At 39.5% G+C, this 20,292-nt stretch overlaps 1 protein-coding gene across 1 annotated transcript in view; it reads right to left on the bottom strand.

Annotated features, from left to right (window-relative positions):
* The window catches only part of zgc:158766 (uncharacterized protein LOC100009641 homolog), a 131,799-nt gene extending 116,303 nt beyond the window's left edge, over window positions 1–15,496 (bottom strand). The window contains 1 exon segment of the mRNA XM_052016913.1: window positions 15,243–15,496. Within this exon segment, the coding sequence (XP_051872873.1) occupies window positions 15,243–15,299 (57 nt within the window). The 5' untranslated portion in view covers window positions 15,300–15,496.
* Between the last annotated feature and the right edge of the window lie 4,796 nt (window positions 15,497–20,292).

Below are 20,292 nucleotides of genomic sequence, written 5' to 3'. Positions count from 1 at the left end.
TGTGGTTAGAGCCTCCACTTTATTTGAAATCTAATTACACTAATGATATGTCATCACACAAGGCACAAAATATATTATCCATTATGTAATTTATCAAGTTGTTTGACCTGTTAATGTGCAGTTTGAATTTTATTCCATCTGCATCATTGTAAAAGTGCCAATGTGCTGCAATGCACCAAATAAGTGAACTTTGCAGTCATGTATCTCGTGCCATCAACTTGCCTAATTTTGTTTCTTGTAATTCAAGCTTTTGGACCAAGTGCTCTTTTACAAAAGAGGCTGTTGCCTAAAACACAGCTGAGAGGAGGCTGAATCCCTCAGGCAGCTCCACAAACCTAGATTCAAGAGGTGGTAGCCACGCACTTTTCATTTTGAATGTCCCTCATTCATCTGTTGATTGCACGTTTTACAGTGAAACACTTGCCAGAAAGACCTGGGGGGACTGGGTGGGGATGGTGGGGGCAAATATTTTGTACACATTACTTAGTGGTAATGCTATGATATTACTCAGCAGTGATAACAAAAAAGCATTGGGAAGTTCCCTGTGGATGCAATTATCTGAGTATCAGAACAGTTCCTTTGAATTGGACATATGTCAGGTTAACAAGGTCAAGTATTGAGAATGCAGTAAAGCTCAAACATAAACAGCAAATGCTGGAAATACTTAGAAAGTCAGGCAGCATCTGTGGAGAAACAAATAGAATTAACATTTCTGGTTGATGACTTTACAGGTAATCATTTAATATATAATCAATAATGGGTTTGAAGTGGTTTGAACCAGTGCAAAGTACATTGCTATGCAGACTTTAAGGAAACAAACTCTCCATTTTCAATCACTGAGCTGAGAAAACTTATCTTAAAATGATTGCATTTAAAAGGCATACTCAGAAAACCTGGATTTGTTAGCGGTGCCAAACTGGCAGATTTACTGAACTTTTGGATATTATTCCTACTAATACCCCAACACAATGTTAATTCACTCTAAGATATTGCACAGTGGTGTAATAAGTTTTCCGTGAACCATTTGAAGTTGAACTTATAATTGAAGTGATTACATTTGGAATAAAAAACTGGTAGTTGTGATCATGAAATCAGATTGTCACAAAAACCCCTCGGGTTCATAAATGTCCTTCAGGAAAGGAAATCTTCCATCCTTACCTGGTCTGACCTGTACATGACCACCAATGTAGTTGATTCTTAAGAGTCGCCTGAAATGATCTAGCAGGCTATTCAATTCAAAGGCAACCATGGAGGTGAAGTAAATGTCACTTTTGGCAGCAAATCTGCATATTTTCTACAAACTGAAAAAAAATTAACATTAGGATTGCTTTGGCTCAGACGACCAGATTCTTACTTCAAGCCTGAAGGCAAAGTTTAATTTCAGTGTTTGAGCACATAACTTAAACTGACTGATCAGTACAGTACTGAGAAGGTATTCTCCTTTGGATGAATATGTTAATCGAAGCTCCATCTCACCTCCCAAGTAATGAGCTAGATCCCATCAGAACATTCAAGAAAAACAAGGGAGCTCCCTCCGTCTCCCCACCCTCGAGTCCTGGACCTTAATTTATCTCTCAAGCTAGTGCTTTGCATTGTATGTGGTCCCAGTTAAACTGGTGTAGAAACTCAATACCTTTGTTATTCTCCAGCAAGATATTAAAAAAATGCAAGCTTCATCTGATTTTTTTGTAAAGCATAACCGGAGTATGATCTGTCTTGGTCTCAAACTCTGGGTTTTTTCAGCTGGCTTTCAGTGACCCAATTAAGTTCTCAAATTCAGTTTGGTTTTCAAGTATGTAACACAACAGCTCTCGAGGTCAACACTTCCATAAAATCTCCAGAAATGGTTATAACTGATCACAAGTGCATAAGGGCCTTGGAGGCTTACAATGAACTCAAAACACATTTGTCAACATGCAACATCAAATCTGAAAGGAGGAAAATCAACCCACCCTGTTAATGCTCGCTGTTTGAAATAGCCATCCAATTCATCCCACTCTCCTTGCTCTTTCGCTTTCGTCCTGTAAGTGTTTCCTTTGCATATCTGAAAGTTACTATTGAATTTACTTCTATCACATTTCAGGCAGTGCATTCCAGATTATAACAACTCACTGAGGATGAGATGAGATTTTCTCATCCACTCCTTGCTGGCTTTAAGTTAGTGATTATATGGCTCCCCTTACTGAATTAGGTTGAGAAGTATTATGCTGCAGACTATTTTTCACAATGTCATCAACTAAAAATTTAGAAGTAACATCACCTTTGCAGTCACTAAACATTCCCAGATGGTGAAATTGAACAACCAGGTGTTAAGATCTACCTTATCTCATCCCTAAACTATCTCATGTCTCAATGCAGTAATACTGATTTACAAGTTGAAACACAACAACTTAAAGAATCAGTTGGCAGCACACCTGTGAGATCAAATGGTTTTCAGAACAACATGTGCCAGCAGGTGCTCTTGGACTGCTTACTGAGTGTGCATTAATACTGTATGCCCACTAACATGTTTCACGTCTGACCAATGGACCATGCATCCACCTTGGTCCGTTCTAAAATGACTGATGATTAACAAAAGCAAGTTTCCTTTGTGATTAAAGCTGCTGAACCATTGCCATTATCATTTTTGAAAAGCCAGTTGACTCAAAAATGATGCAGTACCTTCTGTAAGATGCTGTACAAAGTCCCCTTCAATTGCACATTGCTGTTCTGGAGAGAATATTGGCCCACATCAGACAAATAAAAATGGCCCAAAAGCCTGATCTGTACGGCCTACTTAATACCTTAACACAAGTGTCAGTCTGCCTCAGGTCTTAAGGTTGTGGTTTCTACTCCCATTCAGGAGCCTTAATCACACCACCAGTTCTATATTGAAGGAACCCTGCATAATCATTTTACCAGAGAGATGTTAATCTAAGGTTCATCTGACCTCTCAGAAGTATATATTAAATTTGAGCACAGGGAACGACACTCATTGGATCTGCAAGCAATATTTGTCATGTAAGCCTTGTTTTTCCAATTGTATTGCAGATTCACAGATCACCTTCAACATAAATGCTTCAAAGTAGTGCCATGCCACAAAATTTAGCACTAAGCCACAGAGATCTCAAGATATTTGCCCAGACTCGGAAGACTTGCTTCTATTTATTCATGTTCCTTTCATAATGTCCCAAAAATATTTACAGTCAGGGAAGTATAGTTATCCTCATACTATAAGAAACATGGTAGCTAATTTCCGCAAAGTAAGCTCACAAAAGTTGCTGATGAGAAAGCTCAGTTCTGACTTTTCTCCTTCCACAAATGCTGCCTGACCTGCTGAGTGTTTCCAGCATTTTCTGTTTACATCATGAAAACAGCTATGAGATTATAACCAGAGATAACTGCTCTATTCTTTGAATTGAGACCACAGGATCCACTTCAGAGATGGGGCTTTGATTTAATGTCTTAAATGAGAGACAGCACCTCCAACAGCAGAGCAATCTTCAGGTCAAAGAGTTGTCTTGAGCTGTTGCTTAAAGAGGCAGTGAGGTTTGGTCAGAATATAATATAATTGTAAATGATAGAGTGAAAGCATCATGAAGAAGAGACCCCAAGGAAACGCAGTGGTCTTAAAAGTTTGTGGGAAGTTCCAGCGATAGAGAGGACAAGGCTTTGGAAGGATATGAACACAAAGACTAATAATAATGTTAATACTGACTCTTTCAGTGAATTATTATTGATGCTAAAAGTAAAAAATCTGGCTCAAATGGTGGGAATATATTAATAAAACATGCAATTGGGTATAAGTAAAGGTGCCACTATCATATTACTGTCTGGGTGCATTCAATTAGTAGCTTTCTAGTTGAAGGTTCAGCTTGCATTACAACACAATTGCTGCAAAGAAACACAGGCTGTCCCAGAAATAGTTGTGGATAACTAGAAACAGGGAACTAAAAAGACACATGAGGAACGATGGGGGCTTGGGGGAAGATAGAAATGGGAAGGTGGTGATGCTAGAAATTATTTTTATTTTTATCCCTTGTACCTCCTCTCTGACAGGAGCTGCTGAGATGGAATATCACAGTGCCCACTGCTTCAGTTCATGCCTGAGAACTCTCTAGGATTTGACCTGAAATCTCTGGTTATTTATAAAAATTCTTAATACTACAGGTCAGCTAACTTCAGACCCGCTCATGGACACACTGCCTCAGGATGGCACTTAGTAATTATTGGCACTTGGCTAATTATTGGTATTTGCACCTATGAGTTTGATATCCATTCCAATCTAACTTGGCAAGTGGACTCAATATCTAAACCTTCATAAGGTTTTTGGGTAGAGAATTCCAAAGAGTCATTTCAATCCAGCTGGAGAATTTGTCATTTTCCTCGAGGTGAAGAATTTACTTCTCACCTCTGCCCCCCTTTTATGAGACTACAATCACATGTTCTAGACATCCCAGCCAGGGAAAACCAACAAACATCTTCAACGTCAAGCCCTTATGAATTTTATATGTTCTTAATGAGAACACCTCAAAAAGTTCAAGACAGTGTAAGTGGAATCTGCCTAATCTCTTAGGACAAAAGCACCATTCCAGGAATCAAGCCAATAAACCTTCACTACATTTCCTCTATCACATGCATATCCTCTCAGGCAAGGACACCAAATCTGTTCATAATATTCCAAGTGTGGTTTCACCAGAGCTCCATACAATTAGATCAAAATATTCCATTGTATCATCATGTTGGAAAGTACTGCCAGAGAATGTAAAACAGAAGCACTTACCCATTGCATAACAGTGTATTTCTTCCAGGATGTCTATTTGTGCTGGCATAACAATGACCAAGTGAACTTCACAATCTTTAACAAGACCTCCGGCAGACTGAAAAGTGCTTGCGAGGGCAATCAATTCTTATCACTGTGGTATTTTCATATAAATTAATGAAAATGCCAGCAGTTAGAGGAAGCCATACATTCACAACATACACAGCACACTATGCACACTACATATAACAGCAGAGAGAGCAAAGCCCAAGGATTAAACAATGCTCAACATCAAGTTATAGGCACTGCTTCTTCAAGCTGCATCTGATATGTATAAATTTAAGCACAAAGTGGGATAAATTAAAACCAAATACTTGCATTTACAAGGCTTCTCTAATGATCTCAGGGTATCCCAAAACAATTTGAAATCATTTAAGTATATTGCAAAATGCACACGTCACTCTAAAAAGAAAGAGAACCATGCACACACACACTGAACAACAACGTGTCAATTTAGATATTCCACTTGTGTCAATTTAGATGTTTCACTTGGTGAACCCAAAACTGTGACATCTGATGATGCAGATCGTGGCATTTTGTTCACTCACTATTTTGGATAATGACTTGAGCCACCTCATCCCAGAAAACTTTGGATTTGCTGTGCAAGCTTAAGATTGTTAGTGGAATGTCATTACAAGCTAGTTTCATGTCAGGTACAACATATTCCCACTTCTGTGCCTTGATTTCTTTCTATTATTCCCCCAACTTCCCAAATTTTAAAAGCCTCTTTGCTCTGCAAAGTGCCATGGGATATTCTTTTATATCAAACATTCCATGTTTGATGTTTAATACAGTCCATATACTAGATCAAATGTTTCTTCTGCCAGATACTTCTGTCAGTTGCTAAGTCATTATTCTTCTGTTACTGAACTATGTACTGCAGCCATCAGCCCATGTAAAATTAAGAACCATACCAGGTTACTGATTTTACAGGAATTTTCTGGAAAAGGGTATGGTTTCTGGGCTGTAAACAAAATGCAGCAAATATTTTCTAAGATTGCCAGGATACTATTTGTTATGGGAATTAGTTATTCCCTCATGACACATCCTATTTATTTTTATGTCCTTTGGTATTTCAAGATAACAGATACCAATTCAAGGACTGCAGCACTTTCACACTTGGGATACCCAATCCCAACTTCAATCACCAAATATTCCCTAATCTGATTGGAACATAGGTCATTGTCTGACTGGAGCCAAAAACTTCCTCTACATCAATGGTATGCTAGAAGTTCTAACCTCAGAGGAGCATCTCTTCAGTATCCTCATCAGCCGGTTGTTGTCAAGGTTCCTGTAAATGCCATTTGTTCAATGTGTCTCACCGACTGTTAATTGTCTCTTTTTTTACTGAGCTGTTCTGCACTGTGGTTGTGCTGAGGCTTGGTGGTTATGGCTACTTTTGCATAATTTAAGGATTGCCACATCCTCTCTTCAATCACATTACTGCTCCTAAGGGACACTTGGGTCCTGTTCCTATTGGCATTTGGACTTGATCAGTCTTAGGTAATTCTGTTTACTGTCATTATTGCAAGATTTAACACCAAGCCTGCCTTTACCCTATCAGTATGGCACTTCAATTTCCTGTAGCAACCAACCCTGTAACCTGAACCAGATAACAATTGGTGCCAAATGTACCAAACCCATTGGATTTTACACTGAAAAGATAGTAAGGCTTCCACACCTCATTTAAGCAACATACAGCTTGCTGAGAGAAGAAGATCTATCTGGACTGACTTTGAACTGGAGCCCAACGATGAAAGGACAGTGAATTATTCGCAATGCAATTGATGCCTGGATTTAACTTGTAATCTTTGCAGGTGGCTTTAGCAAATATTAAAAAGCTTAAAGATACTGTGTTATTGCTAAAAATTCACAGGATTCTATGAAACAAAAGTATTGTTGGCCAATTTTTTTTGGTATCAAATACCTCACTATTTCTAAAGATCCTATCAGTGTGTTATAAAAATACAATGCAGGAAATATGCAACAGCTCAGGCTGCATCTGCGGATCATTGACCTGAGGCATTAACTTGGTTTCTCCCTCCACAAGTGCTGCCTGGTCCACAAGGTAATTCCAGCAGTTTCTGCTTTTATTATTTCAGACTTCCAATACCTGAAGTTTTTGCTATCCTATCCACGTGGAGTTTGGTCCTTTGTGTAAAATTAAAGGGAATATTAATAACAAAAATGAGGAGTCTTGAGGCTAACACTTTACCTTATAGAATGGATTTGCCAGGTAAATGAGACTGCATGAAGACATGAAATAATTCATCCCAAATTGCTGTTATATAAAGCACTTGAAATCATTTTAGGTCATTTTTTTTCCCATAATGACAACAGAACTTAAAAGCTGTTCTCCCACCTGGTCATTTAATTGATTTTGCAGTCTATTAATTCAACTTACAGAACGCATACTTTATTGTTCTATTGTTTTGCCACAGATGGCCACAGGTACAGAAAGAGAGTGTGAATAAAAGGTTAATCGTGTAGTAATTATTTTGCAAGCAGAGGTTTAAAGGAGAATTAATCAGATGAAAGTAAAGCAAAATTTTTGTAGGGTAGTGGGAACAAGAAAAAGGGATAACAAAATAAAATACAATTTCACTTTGCAGGTCAGGTCATGTAAGAGAGGAAGCTTGAGTCAACTTCATTGGAAGCCACTCCTGAGTGATGTTGTGTATGCAAATACATGATGCGTATTAATGCTTTATGCACATGTATAGTGTACTTTGTGAGATGAATGAACAATGCTTTCCAGCAGCTCTCTCAATATTCTCTGTCCTATCCACAGTTAAATCAAGTATTGTGCACGCACACATACACACACACACACACACACACACAAATATTACAAATGAAGCCTCAACTGTTACTGAGGACACAGATCAACAAACCATATTTCAGATGAGGTCTCATCCAGTTCCCAACTTCCCTCAAGTGTCATAACAATCCCTGATACTATTCAAATAATAGCATGCGAGTGTCTTGGCTAATATTTATTCCTCAATCAACACCACCAGAACAGGTTATCTAGTTATTATCATTCTGAAGTTTTGAGGGCTTTGTTGTGTTCAATCTGGCTGTCATTTTCTCTCCATTACGTCAGTGACTGTATTTCATTGGCTGTAGTGCTTTGGGACATTCTGTGGTCATAAAAGATGCTACAAAAATGCAAGTTATTTTTCTTCACTTGCCACAAGGTATAGCTCAGGAGAGATAAGTGTTGTTTTTACAGCTGGCTTATAGAAACACATACCGGATCCTATATAATAGAAGGGTCTTTGCCCCATTGTGCTATAATTTTATTTTTTACAAGAATAATGTGAAACTTACACAGGAATTGATGACTGTCAATAAAGTTTTTATTTGGTAAGGTTCCAACTATTTTGAAAGTTTTCATCAGAAAAACACCTCATTGTCCCCAAAAAGAGAAAAAATTCTGCATATGCTAGAAATCTGAAACAGATACACATGTTGGAGATAGTCAGCAAGGCAGGCAATATCTGTGGAGAGAGAAACAGTTAACATTCCACATTGATAACCTTTAACCTGTGGAAAGGCCATTGATCCGAAACAATATCCGTTTCTCTCCATAAATGTTGTCTGGCCTTCTGAATATCTCCACGGTTTCTGCTTTTATTCCACCTTCCTGACCTTGATATAAATGCAGCACACTACGTCATATGATTTTTGTTCTCTCTTGGGGGATCTGTGATCCAATTTCAGAGGTGACTTTGGAAGGCACAATTTCTTGGTCCTGTCAGCTTGCCTGTGCAGACCACTGAACCACAGCTGTTTCCACCAGCTGGTCTTCTCCAGTCACTGCAGAAAAGAACAACAGCTGAAAGAGGCTTGTTGAACAACAGGATCATGAAGAGCTGTTTTTCAGTAAATGCAGAGAGTGTGTTTCTCAGAGAAGGATAATGTGAGACAAAAGAGTCACTATCAGGAGACGATGTAAAAGGTAATAGTTACCTGATCACAGCATCGCAATTGAAAACTATTACCCAGAATTGTTGGATTTTTCTAATCTTGATCTTACGTTTCTCCTATCAAATTTTTGTCGTACCACAGTATGGTGGCCCGCAATGCTCTGCAATAAGGATACTCCTGCATAAAGGCAAGTTGCTGCTGCGGTGATTAAGGTCCACTAATCTCCTTTTCATTACACCCAATTAGCCCTCACTGCAACCAGAGTTTTATGAGCTGCTCACACTCAGCATAAAACAGTCAATCTATTAACACCCTCAGGTAATTCAAAATCCACCAGGCATTTCTATTTCTTATCTTGGGCATGGAGACCCAAATATCCTAAAGGCAAGACTTGAATAATTTGCTGCCAGCTTGGTTTCTGACAGGTAATGATGGTTTTCTTTCAGAGCACTCAATCCAGTATTGATAAAATGAATTTGCAAGGCCCTCCTCAAAGAAAATACAATAGCTTCTGACCAAGGGGGTTCATGTTCAACTGTTTACATTCATCGTAATGCTTTGCAAGATTGAACTTGTTGGGATATAGTGACAGGCAGTTTGCAGATACTTTTAATGGGCCACATTAACAGCCAGTGTAAACATGCACAGCCTAAACATTTGACACTCTCCAGGCAGTAGTGGCTTCCTCCCTTGTCAGTAGCGAGATATACTGTAAGTAAATGACACAAATATTATTTTTCCTCCAAAGACAGTGTTCACACCTCAGGGATATAGCCATGATAAAGCAGCTTTCAGAAGCAAGCTGGACTTTTGTCTCACTGGTGTTAAATTGGTACTTCATAGCTTGGTAACTTGGTTGTAACACCACTTTCTTTTTAGACAGATGCTGCCTGACCTGAGCGTTTCCAGCATTTTCTGTTTCTACTTCACATTTCCAGCGTCTGCAGTTTTTTTGACTTACATAGAATGTGACCATGGATATTTTCCTGTCAAATCACACGACTTTGGAAACACAACTAATTTCTTTTGATTGTACATCATTCTTGTGCTGAAAGTATAGTTTCTGCATCAGATGAGCACCTGATGAAGCCATTTCACCCACAGCGCTCACTGTTGGGAGAACTAAGTCATATTGTTCTGAGGTGTGCCTGGTGTTCCAAATGTGCCTAACAATAACATTTTGACAACATTGCTTTCTATTCATCAGTGTAATTTAATGATAGCCTCCCTGAGCAAGTTGCAAGGAAACAGAATCCACAACTCCCACCTCCTCTGTCGCTACGCACATAGTTTTCCCAAACTCAGAACACTTGGGCAACCCACCTCTCAGCCATTGATTCCTCCCAACCCCCAGGCTCTGATTACTGGACATGAATCTACTCGTTTCCAAGGACCCAATCGTCTGACCCCAGCCCCCAATCCTTCAATCTGTTTAATGGCAAAAACTGCTATAATGTGACTTTCTCTGAGAATCTTCTAAGTTACCATCCATCACTGAACTGGCTCACTCTTTTGTATAGTCCTTTTGGCACTATATTTGTGGGATCTTGCTGCATATAAATTTTCTAATTGACAGCTACAATCCCAAGGTAGCTATTAAGGATGAGTGTTCCCCATCAACCAGATGCTATTTAAATACAATTTTTTCCTTATTATAGAAAAGTCCTATATTGCAGTTTATAGATTGCTAAATATAGAAACAGTCCATAAGGATTAAATCAGTGCAACTGAAAACAAATATAATTCATTGAAAATTACTTTTGCTAAAATATTTATCATTTAAGAATCATATTGAGTGTAAGAGTGGACCTCATGAAATGTTTTTTGCCTTTTGTAGAAGGAATAGCATTAATAATTCATGTTATGAGTTATTATGCAAAGTAATGTACTTTCTGCAGTATTTTCTCCATTACAACAATGATATCAGTTTAAGAATGTGAAATGCCTGTCAGCCACTGAGATCTGTACTCCATTTAATTTGATCACGGCCAATCTTCATCTTAACTATTTCTACTCATTTTAGTTGCATTACAAATAATCTTATCCAACAAAAATCCATTAATTTGGAATTTCAGTTGATTCCTAACCTGAACAGCTTTTGATTGAAGGACGTTTCCACGTTTTCACTAGCTGTTGTAAAAAATGCTTCTTAACCTTGCCCTGCATCAGCTCAGTTTTTAGTCATGAACTTATTCTACTTGGTCTGAATGCAAACAACATTGCAACAAAGACCAGACCTTCTGTACCGTGCAGTCACAATTGTGATGGTGAAAAAGGTAATCAAGACTCTGCTGTTGATTTGGGAACAGACTGCAAGTTTGAATGCTGAGTCACACTTTGAGTGATTTTTTTTAATTTACTCTGAAGTAGAAAATTAAACAGCCAAAAACTGTTGGGGAAGGACTGACACACTTCAGCTCTCAGAGAAATGCAACGAGTTCACATTGTGTCCATCTCACATGTTCTTCCCTTGACCGCTGATATCAGTTTCCCTCAACAGGTCTCTAAGTGCTCAAGGAAAGGCCAGCCAATTCAGGGGGACAGATGTCAGTCAAAGTCCTCACCAAATGTTCCACTATCACTCAAGTTGTTTTTCAGGCAATAACAGGAAGATTGGCAGCCAAGCATCCCACTCAGTGATTGAGACACTGCTTGTATCACACTGTACAGCTGCTTTAACATATTGAGAGAAATAATTGCAGAAAAGATAATTCAAGCTTTCTGGATGTGAGAAAGCAGATGGTATGAACAAGTTCACCTCCACAGGGTGTCAAACAATTAGGCCACCCTGTCTTATGTGTGTGACCCATTACACATCCACTGGAAGCAGTGATTTTTATCTCTTTCTTTGCCTTAAAGCAATTAGGCTGTTCTCAAACTTTTACCAAGCTCCCTATTTTGCAATTCCCATAGTTGCTGAAAGTGGACTGTCTCATTCTCTTGATTTACCATCCATAAGAGATTTTTTAAAAAATGCATCTCTTTCATAAACAATTTCCTTTTAATCAGATAAATCAAACTTGATTACATATCAATCTTACACTTGCTGCTTGTTTGTGTAGCTCAGTCTTCATGTGCAATGCATATAAGCTAACTCCCTGGTTAAATCCTTTCTCTTAACCTAGATGTTTAACCACTCCCAGATTACAATTACAAGTTTACTTTTAAAAGGTATTTTACGTTGCTCCAAGAGACTGCTTCTCACACACCCATTGTTCTATTTAGCTTGCAGATCCCAGTGACAAAATTGAAAGTTTTTGAATCTTTGTTTATGTATGTGTAGGGTACCCTTAAGAACTCATTTGTATCACATGGTACAACTCTGAGACATTGTGGTGCTTAGACATTCCTATTTAGTTGAGAGTTATTGCCTCAATAAAGGATGTTCTGTTTTCTAGATTTGCCTCTGTCTATTTGCTTATTTAAGCAGCAACATAAAAGGAACCCACAAGCACCACAGGTTTTAATACAAATTAAACAAGTGTCAAATTTAAAACACCTTACCAAACAGCAATTTGAAGAAACTCAGTCTGTTGAGCCAAAGAATGTGGAACAATGCTGTAGCATTCCTGTGTTGAAAATTTGGTCAGGAGGGAAGACAGACTTCAAAGAGATCATTTACATCAAATCGAGTCTGCTACAGCTTGTGTCATCAATTGAACCTTATCCAAACATACTGGGTTCAACACAGTAAACACTATGTGTAAAACACATCTGAGAAAAAGGGCATCAAAATCAGAGGGCTCAAATCTTGAACAGTTTGTAATCTGCAAACATCCAACCTTGATTACAAACTCTTAGCCATCCACTAAACGCCATGGTGTCTGTGAAAAGAGAGAATTCTTGCCAGGGAAAAGTTAGTATTTTTTTCCTGTATTTGCCATTCTGCCACACCTGACAACAACTTGAACTAAATGAGCTAAGACCTGAGTCCAGAGTAATAGACAGCATTTTACTCCCCCTGGATCTCCCATGGTGGGCCAATGCAGATCTCGTCCAGGCAATTTCCAGTAGCCAGAAACAGACACTTAACTGCAACCAAAAATGAATAAACATGCACAAATAGGTAGACTTTAACTGTCATTGAAAAAAGCTGTGAAATGAATTGGCAGCAACAATGTGCAGAATTAGTCAGGTTAAAAAATGAAATCTCCAAATAAAACCATAAAAACAAAGCAAAATAAACCAAAAGACAAGAAGCACCCTTCAGCACTGCCAAGCTCAGCACTTATTGCCTGTACTTAGTTGGATTTATGAAAAGTAGTGAAATAGAGGTGAGGTATAAATCATTCATGGCTTAATTGAGATCACTGAGATCTCTGTGCTCTGGATTAAGGGACTGAATGATCTCTCTTTTACATTGTATCAGACTTGATGAACTAAATGGTCTCCTGAAACTGGAGGACAAAATGGTTCCCCTTGTTCCCAGATAATGCCTATGCAACACTATGTCTATGCCTGAAAGGGGTAAATGGTCTTCTCCAGAGGGGTGAGGATTTTCTTCTTGTACATGCTCTTAGATAAATCAACAGCCTAAATTGTTCATTTTGTATCTATCATTGATTGTAAGAGGTTGAAAAGAACCAAACAGCTTACTTGTACACCTATGTAACATAAATGAGATGAATGCCCCACTTCCCTTTCTATGTATCAAACCTGAGCAACTAAATTGTCTCCTCTAGTGCCTATATATTAGACTAGTATGGCAACATTTCCTTCTGTGCCCATGACAAGCTGGAGGAACCAAATAATCTCTTACTATATCTTTGCAATAGTCCTGGGACTGAATGGTTTTCTCATTTGTCTACATTACAAGCTCAAGATGCTGAATATTCTTTTCCCATACCTTTACAACAAACTTGAGGATTGGCATTACCCAGCACCTATGTAACTAAAGTAATGGCCCCTTCCAGTTAAGATGTAACAGCCTCCTGCCATGAGGAACATTCAGGTAGCAGTTCCTACAATTTACAAGTCTAGTTTTTACTGCTTTATTCCAGTAGTGGACTGGAACACCCATGAAAAGCTAGATCTACCAGAGGGATGAAATAGATGCAATGCACTGCAAACGTGACTATTCCAAGGTACCACTCATGGCCGTGGTATCACCTTCTACGAACAGGGCTTTTCAATAGATCTGCTGCCTACTTGTCACCTCGTAAAAACCCACATGTACCCATCAAACACATGGTTACTTATCTTTATAGGATCCCAACCCAGTAAATGAATGATCTTAAAATTCTCACTTTCCTGTTCAAGTCCTTCCACAACCTTGTCCCTTCTGTCTCTGTAAACTCCAACAGCCACCTCCCAATGCTCTAGCAACTCTGCTACTTGTGCATTCAGACTTTCTTTGCCCAGCAACGGCAGCCTTGCCTTTAACTACTAACACCCTTAGTTCTGCAATCTCCCTCTAAAGCCCTCCGGATCTATTTTCACTTTAAAAACACTTCTTAAAACCTTCTTGGTTGAATGCACTTTTGCCTACTGAAGCTTATAGCTCATTATGTGGCTCAGTACCAACTTTAGTTTGATAACTCTCACCTGAAGTAGCATGGGGCACTTTACTGCATTAAAAGGTACTATATAATTACAAGAAGTTGTCACATTAACAGCAAGAGAATTAGCTGTTGATGCCGGATCCCCAAGAATCAAAAGTAAAATACAGCCAGCACAGAAGTGACTGCACAGTTCATAATTTACAGACTTCAGTGAGTAGGTTAAATATATAGACAAAAGACAAATCTGCAAGCCCATATATTTTTGTCTTTGAATCAACTCCTACTTTATGGCTATTTCTGCCCAAATATATTTTAATTACTGCCCTACTCTGGCTGACATGTGAGCTTTAGTTTGTTTTACTTTAAGTTAATTCGTGTGGAGGAGTTAGTCCTGAGTGCTCTGGGGATTCTTTCAGTACAACTCTCCGGTCACAATTCGCTGGGGAAAACCATTTCACTGCCAAATACAAACACTGCCATTCCTTGCTTAAAACTGCCCAATTACTCAGAAATTCACAACTGACCTTAACTCTTGCTGCACTTCATTCCGAAGTACAGAAAGAATCAAAATTATATATTTCAAAGTTTTTAAAACATCTTTTCAAAAAACCTTACAAATAATAAACATCATCTTGAAACGTGTTTCATTAAATCAGCAAATGATGCATCTGACCATTCTACTCACAAGACTGTAACGGATGTGTATTTTATATACCATGAGTCAGTACAAACGAGAACCAAGCAATACTTAAAAAAGTATAGAAGTTATGAGATCAACAACATTGATTAAAAAGTGTAATTTTTAATTTTGCTCCTTTCACTGAAGGCTACTTCAGCATTATAAATACCAACCCTGTGCATTGTCAGAAAGCAATAAATACCAAGCAAAATTAACAACTTATCTCACTTTATCGCCTGCAGCTGAGATTGCTAATAATAGCAAACTCTTGTAGTTTTACTTTCAAGTTTACTTTCACTTGCCTTTATCATATTATTATTTCACATACCTTTATGCTCAAATGGTTATCAGTTCTAGTCTTTGATGCTGACGATCTGTGAGTCATGTTAAACAGGTACAGCACCTAAAGCCAAATAACATAAAATCCACAGCATGCTCTTTTCCAGTATCCTTCTCATTTCCATTTGCAAAAATGTCCTGTCATTCCCCTAGTTTCTCTCTTTTTAAAGCAACGTTTTCCACCCACCAGAACATAAACACCCCCTATTAAAGAGAACAACAACTGATCCTCAAGGATTGCTGTTGAACTGTGCTGAGAGGAAACTATAAGACTGAGAGTTTGATGAACCAACCCCAGCACTCCTGTGCTCTCTCATTATGCATACTGATGTAACTTCCTCCCCTTATTCTCAAAGTTTTTAAGCACTCAATGCAACCTTGCCCAGCAGGAAGCTGAATCTCATCCCTGACACACAATAGGAATCACAGCCTACTTCAGCCAAACAAGAGGGGATGCTTGCAGGGAAACTTGGCTGCATTCCACGTTACACTTTTAAAAAAAACAAGAAGATATTCAGTAACTTGCATTTACAACAGTCGCTAATGTTGTAAAACCTCACAAGCCTCTTCACAGGATTTTATTTTACAAAATTTGACATCAAACGACATAAAAAGATAGGAGGACAAGTGATCAAAATTGGTCAGAGAGAGGGGTTTTAAGAAGCTTTTTAAGAGCTGGAAAGTTCAGGGAGGAAATTCCAGAGCTTTGGGCCAAAAAGCTGAAAGTACAGCCACCAATGTGGAGCAATGGAAGTGAAGGGCGTGCCAGAGTCCAGAAATGCAAGAGCACAGATTGCAGGGAGGGAACGGCCATGTAGTGACCTGAACCCAAGAATGAGAATTTTAACATTGACGTGATCTTTAACTGGGAATCAATGTAGGTCAGAAAGCACCCCAGCAAGGGGTAGACGGGGCTTGGTATGAACTTGAATGTAGGCAGCAGAGTTCTGAACAAACTCAAATTCATGAAGTGGTGAAAGACAAACAGAAAAACACTGAAATTATCGAGTCTGGGTGAATGATGGCTTCAACAGCCAATAAGCTGAGGTTGATGTTACATTGCCAAATATAGGCGGAGTTACTGACATTGCAGATATAAGGTCAAAAGCCCAATCAGTTTCAATTAGCATGCCAAGATTTAGCTTCACCTCGTACAGTGACCGGGAAAAGAGATAGAATCAAAGTACATAGAAAAGTTTGTGTGGTGACTGGAGATTTGGTCAATTGGCCATGAAGTGTCCAGGTACACAATCTAAGCTGATCATATAATTTTTTTTTAGTGATGTTGATTGTAGAACAAATATTGGCCAGGGAACTGATAATCACTTATGGGATCTTTTAGATTAATTTGCTTATCTTACATTAGCCATATAGTTCGGCACAAAATTATGGGCTGAAGGGTCCATACTGTGCTGTATTGTTCTATGTTGAGTGAGCAGTCAGGGGTCTGGTTTAACATATCACCCCAAAGAGTGGACAGCCAGCACCTATTCCCCAGGGTGGCAATGGTCAGTACCAGAAGACATCAGTTTAAGGTCAGAGGAGGAAAATTTAGGGGAGATGTCAGAGGTAGGTTTTTTACGCAGAGAGTGGTGGGTGCCTGAAGCAGACTGCCGAGGGTGGTGGTAGAGGCTGATACAACAGGGAAATTTAAAAGACTCTTAGATAGGCATGTGGATATAAAAAAAAATGGAGGGTTATGGACTGGCGGGAGGGAAGGATTAGATTGATCAAGGAGTGTTTATATAGGTCGGCATAACATCGTGGCTGTACTGTACTATTACTGTATTGTGCTGTACTATTCTATGTTCTATGTCTGGAAGCCAAGGAGGTATCAATCTATCCAATCTGTAGGTTAGGTAGGAAACCAAACAGTTCAACAGATCAACACTGAAGGTTGAAGAAGGGAGACAGGGATGTCGGCATGAGATAGAAGAGGTACCCTAAGGCTACAATAGTTGACCCCAAAATGGGGTTATGACCAATCAGCTTTGCCCTTGGTTGCTTTCCCATTTGAAACCTGTCATAGCAACCACAGTTTACATCTGACAGGTCTTTAGTAGTATTTAGTCGCTACTGCTCTACCAACTGATAAGAACTGGAAGTGGATTGAACAATAAATTGCTGTAAGAAGTCACAAACACAAAGTATGCCAAAATGAAGTTTGCTGCAGCTTCATACATTACCAAAGCTTACATTTTAACCATGATGACAATAGGGGACAGGTTAATCCCACATATGAAGCATTTTAGCAAGATGGACCAAAATGAAGAATAACTATCTTTGTGTTATAACTCTGCTTCCTCGGGGGATATCAGGGTACTCCACAAAAGTGAAAATGAATGAACTGTAGTTACAGTTGTCTTCAGGCAAATATAGCACACAGCAAAATCCCAAAAGCAAAATGACATAAACGTCAAGATTCTAAGTTCCTCAAGTTATCGATTAGGGCATAAATATTGGCCATGAGAAAAACTCTTGTATTCCTCAAATTGTCCTTTTTTTTCTATTAAGCATCTGGGTACCACTGGCAAGTACAGAATTAATTCTTTATCCCTAAATGCCCTTGCGAAGGTGTTGGTGAGCTGTGTTCTTGAACCACTGCAGTCTTTCTGGTGAAGGTAGTCCATAAAGTTGTTGGACAGGGAGTTCCAGGATTTAGACCCAACAGCAATGAAGGACGGGTGATATATTTTCAGCTCAGAGTGGTACATGACCTGGAAGGAAACCTACAGGTGGGTGATGTTCCCATGCGACACCATCCTTGTTCTTCTTGGTGGAAGAAGTCATGGATCTGGGAGGTGCTGTTGGAAGTGCCTGTGCAAGTAACTGCAGTATATTTTATGAATGGTACTCACTGCAGCCATTGGGCCAAATGGTGGAGGGAATGAATGTACAGGGTGGCTGGTGGTGGGTTGCAAATCAATTAGGCTGCTTTGTCCTGGATGCTGTTGAGCTTCTTGAGAGTTCTTGGTGCTGCACTCATCCAAGCAAATGGAGAGCATCCATCACACTTCTGACTTGTGTTTTTCAATGGTGCAAAGGTCTTGGATTGTCAGGAGGCGGATCACTCACCACAGGTACCCAGCTTCTGACCTGCTCTGGTAGCCATGGTAGTTAACTGATCCCTCCAGTTGAGTTTCTGGTCAATGACAACTACTAGAATATTGATGGTGTGGGACCTGGCAATGGTTATCCCATTGAATGACAAGGGTAGATGGCTAGACTCTCCCTTGTTGGAAATAATCATTGCCCAGCATTATCATGGTGACATCCTTGCCATTTACCCATCCATGCCTGAATGTTGTTGGAGTCTTGCTGGATGCAGGCATGAGCTGCTTCATTTATGGAGAAATTGTAAATAGAATTGTGTAATCATCAACTAACAACTTTATTTCTGACCGTGTAGTAGAAGGAAGGTCATTAATGAAGCAGTTGAAGATTGTTGGGCCTTGGATATTGCCCTGAGGAACTCCTGCAGTGATGTCTTGGGTCTGTTACAATGACCTCCAACAACCATAATCACCTTCCCTTGTACGAGATACAAGCCCAACCACTGGAGTGTTTCCCTTTTGATGCCCATTGATTGCAGTTTTACCAGGACATCTTGATGTCACACACTGGATCAAATGCAGCCTTGATGTCAAGGGCATTCAACCTTGCCTCATCCCTGAAATTTAGCTCCTAGATCCATGTTTGGATTAAGGTTGTGATGTGGTCTGGAGACCAGTGGTTATGGTTAAGCCCAAACTAGGCCTCAGTGAGGAGGTTATTGGTGAGTAAGTGTCACTTGGTAGCACTGTTGGCTACGTCTTCCTGAGTAGACAAATTGGGTTGTAATTAGTCTGATTGGATTCATCCTGCTTTTTGTGAACAGGACCTTGTCAGATAGATGAGAGTGTAGTAATGTACTAGAACAGCTTGGCTAGAGGTGCAGCTAGTTCTGGAGCACAGGTCTTCAGTACTACAGATGGGATGTGGAATAGTGGCATAACCATTGGAATGAATTGAATTGGCTGGAAACTGGCTTCTGATGCTGGGGATCTCAAGAAGTCAAAATGACTCAAAAACAAACTGCTGGAGGAATTCAGTGGGTCAGGCAGCAGGTGGAGAGGGAAGTGGACAGTTGACATTTGTTTTTTGCTCCAGATTCCAGCATATGTAGTCTTGTGTCACCAAGATAGATCATCTGTTCTGCCCTTCCAGCTGACACTTCAGCTTCAGCCTTTTCTGTAGCACTCATGCGCTGACCCTCACATCATTAAGTGTGAGGATATTCTGGTAACCTTCTCCTTCCAGTAGTTGTTTAATTATCTATCACCATTCACAATGAAAAATGGTAGGACTTTAGTAAGGCATTTGACAAGGTCCTTCATGGTAAGCTGATCCAGAAGATTAATATGCATGGGATCCACGGTGACTTGGAAGTTTGATTTCAGAATTGGCTTCCCTTAGAGGACAGAGGGAAGTGGTGGATGTTATTCTGGCTGGAGGTCCGTGACCAGTGGTGTTCTGCAGGGATCAGTGCAGAGACCTCTGTTGTTTATGATATTTACAAATGACTTGGATAAAAACGCAGATGGGTGAATTAGTTAGGTTGCAGATGTAACAAAGATTGGTGGAGTTGTGGACAGTGTAGAGGGCTGTCAAATAATGCAGCAGAATAGAGATCAGTTACAAATATGGGCAGAGAGGTGGCAGATGGAGTTTAATCCAGGCAAGTGTGAGGTGTTACACTTTGGGAGGTCAAATATAAGGCGAAAGTATACCGTTAATGGCAGGACCTTAACAACATTGATGTACAGAGGGATCTTGGGGTCCAAGTCCATAGCTCCCTGAAAGTGGCTGCACGAGTTAATAGGGTGGTAAAGAGGGCATGTGACACGCTTGACTTGATTGGTCAGGGCATTGAGTATCAGAATCAGGAGGTCATGTTGCAGCTATATAAGGCTGCACTTGGAGTATTCTGTGCAATTTTGGTCATCTCTTTACAGGAAGGATGTGGAGGCTTTGGAAAGGATACAGGCGAGGTTTACCAG

This window comes from Pristis pectinata, chromosome 5 (genome assembly GCF_009764475.1).
Source record: "Pristis pectinata isolate sPriPec2 chromosome 5, sPriPec2.1.pri, whole genome shotgun sequence".
Taxonomy (NCBI): domain Eukaryota; kingdom Metazoa; phylum Chordata; class Chondrichthyes; order Rhinopristiformes; family Pristidae; genus Pristis; species Pristis pectinata.
Note: the sequence above shows the minus strand (reverse complement) of the source record. Positions and strands in the feature narration are given on the sequence as shown.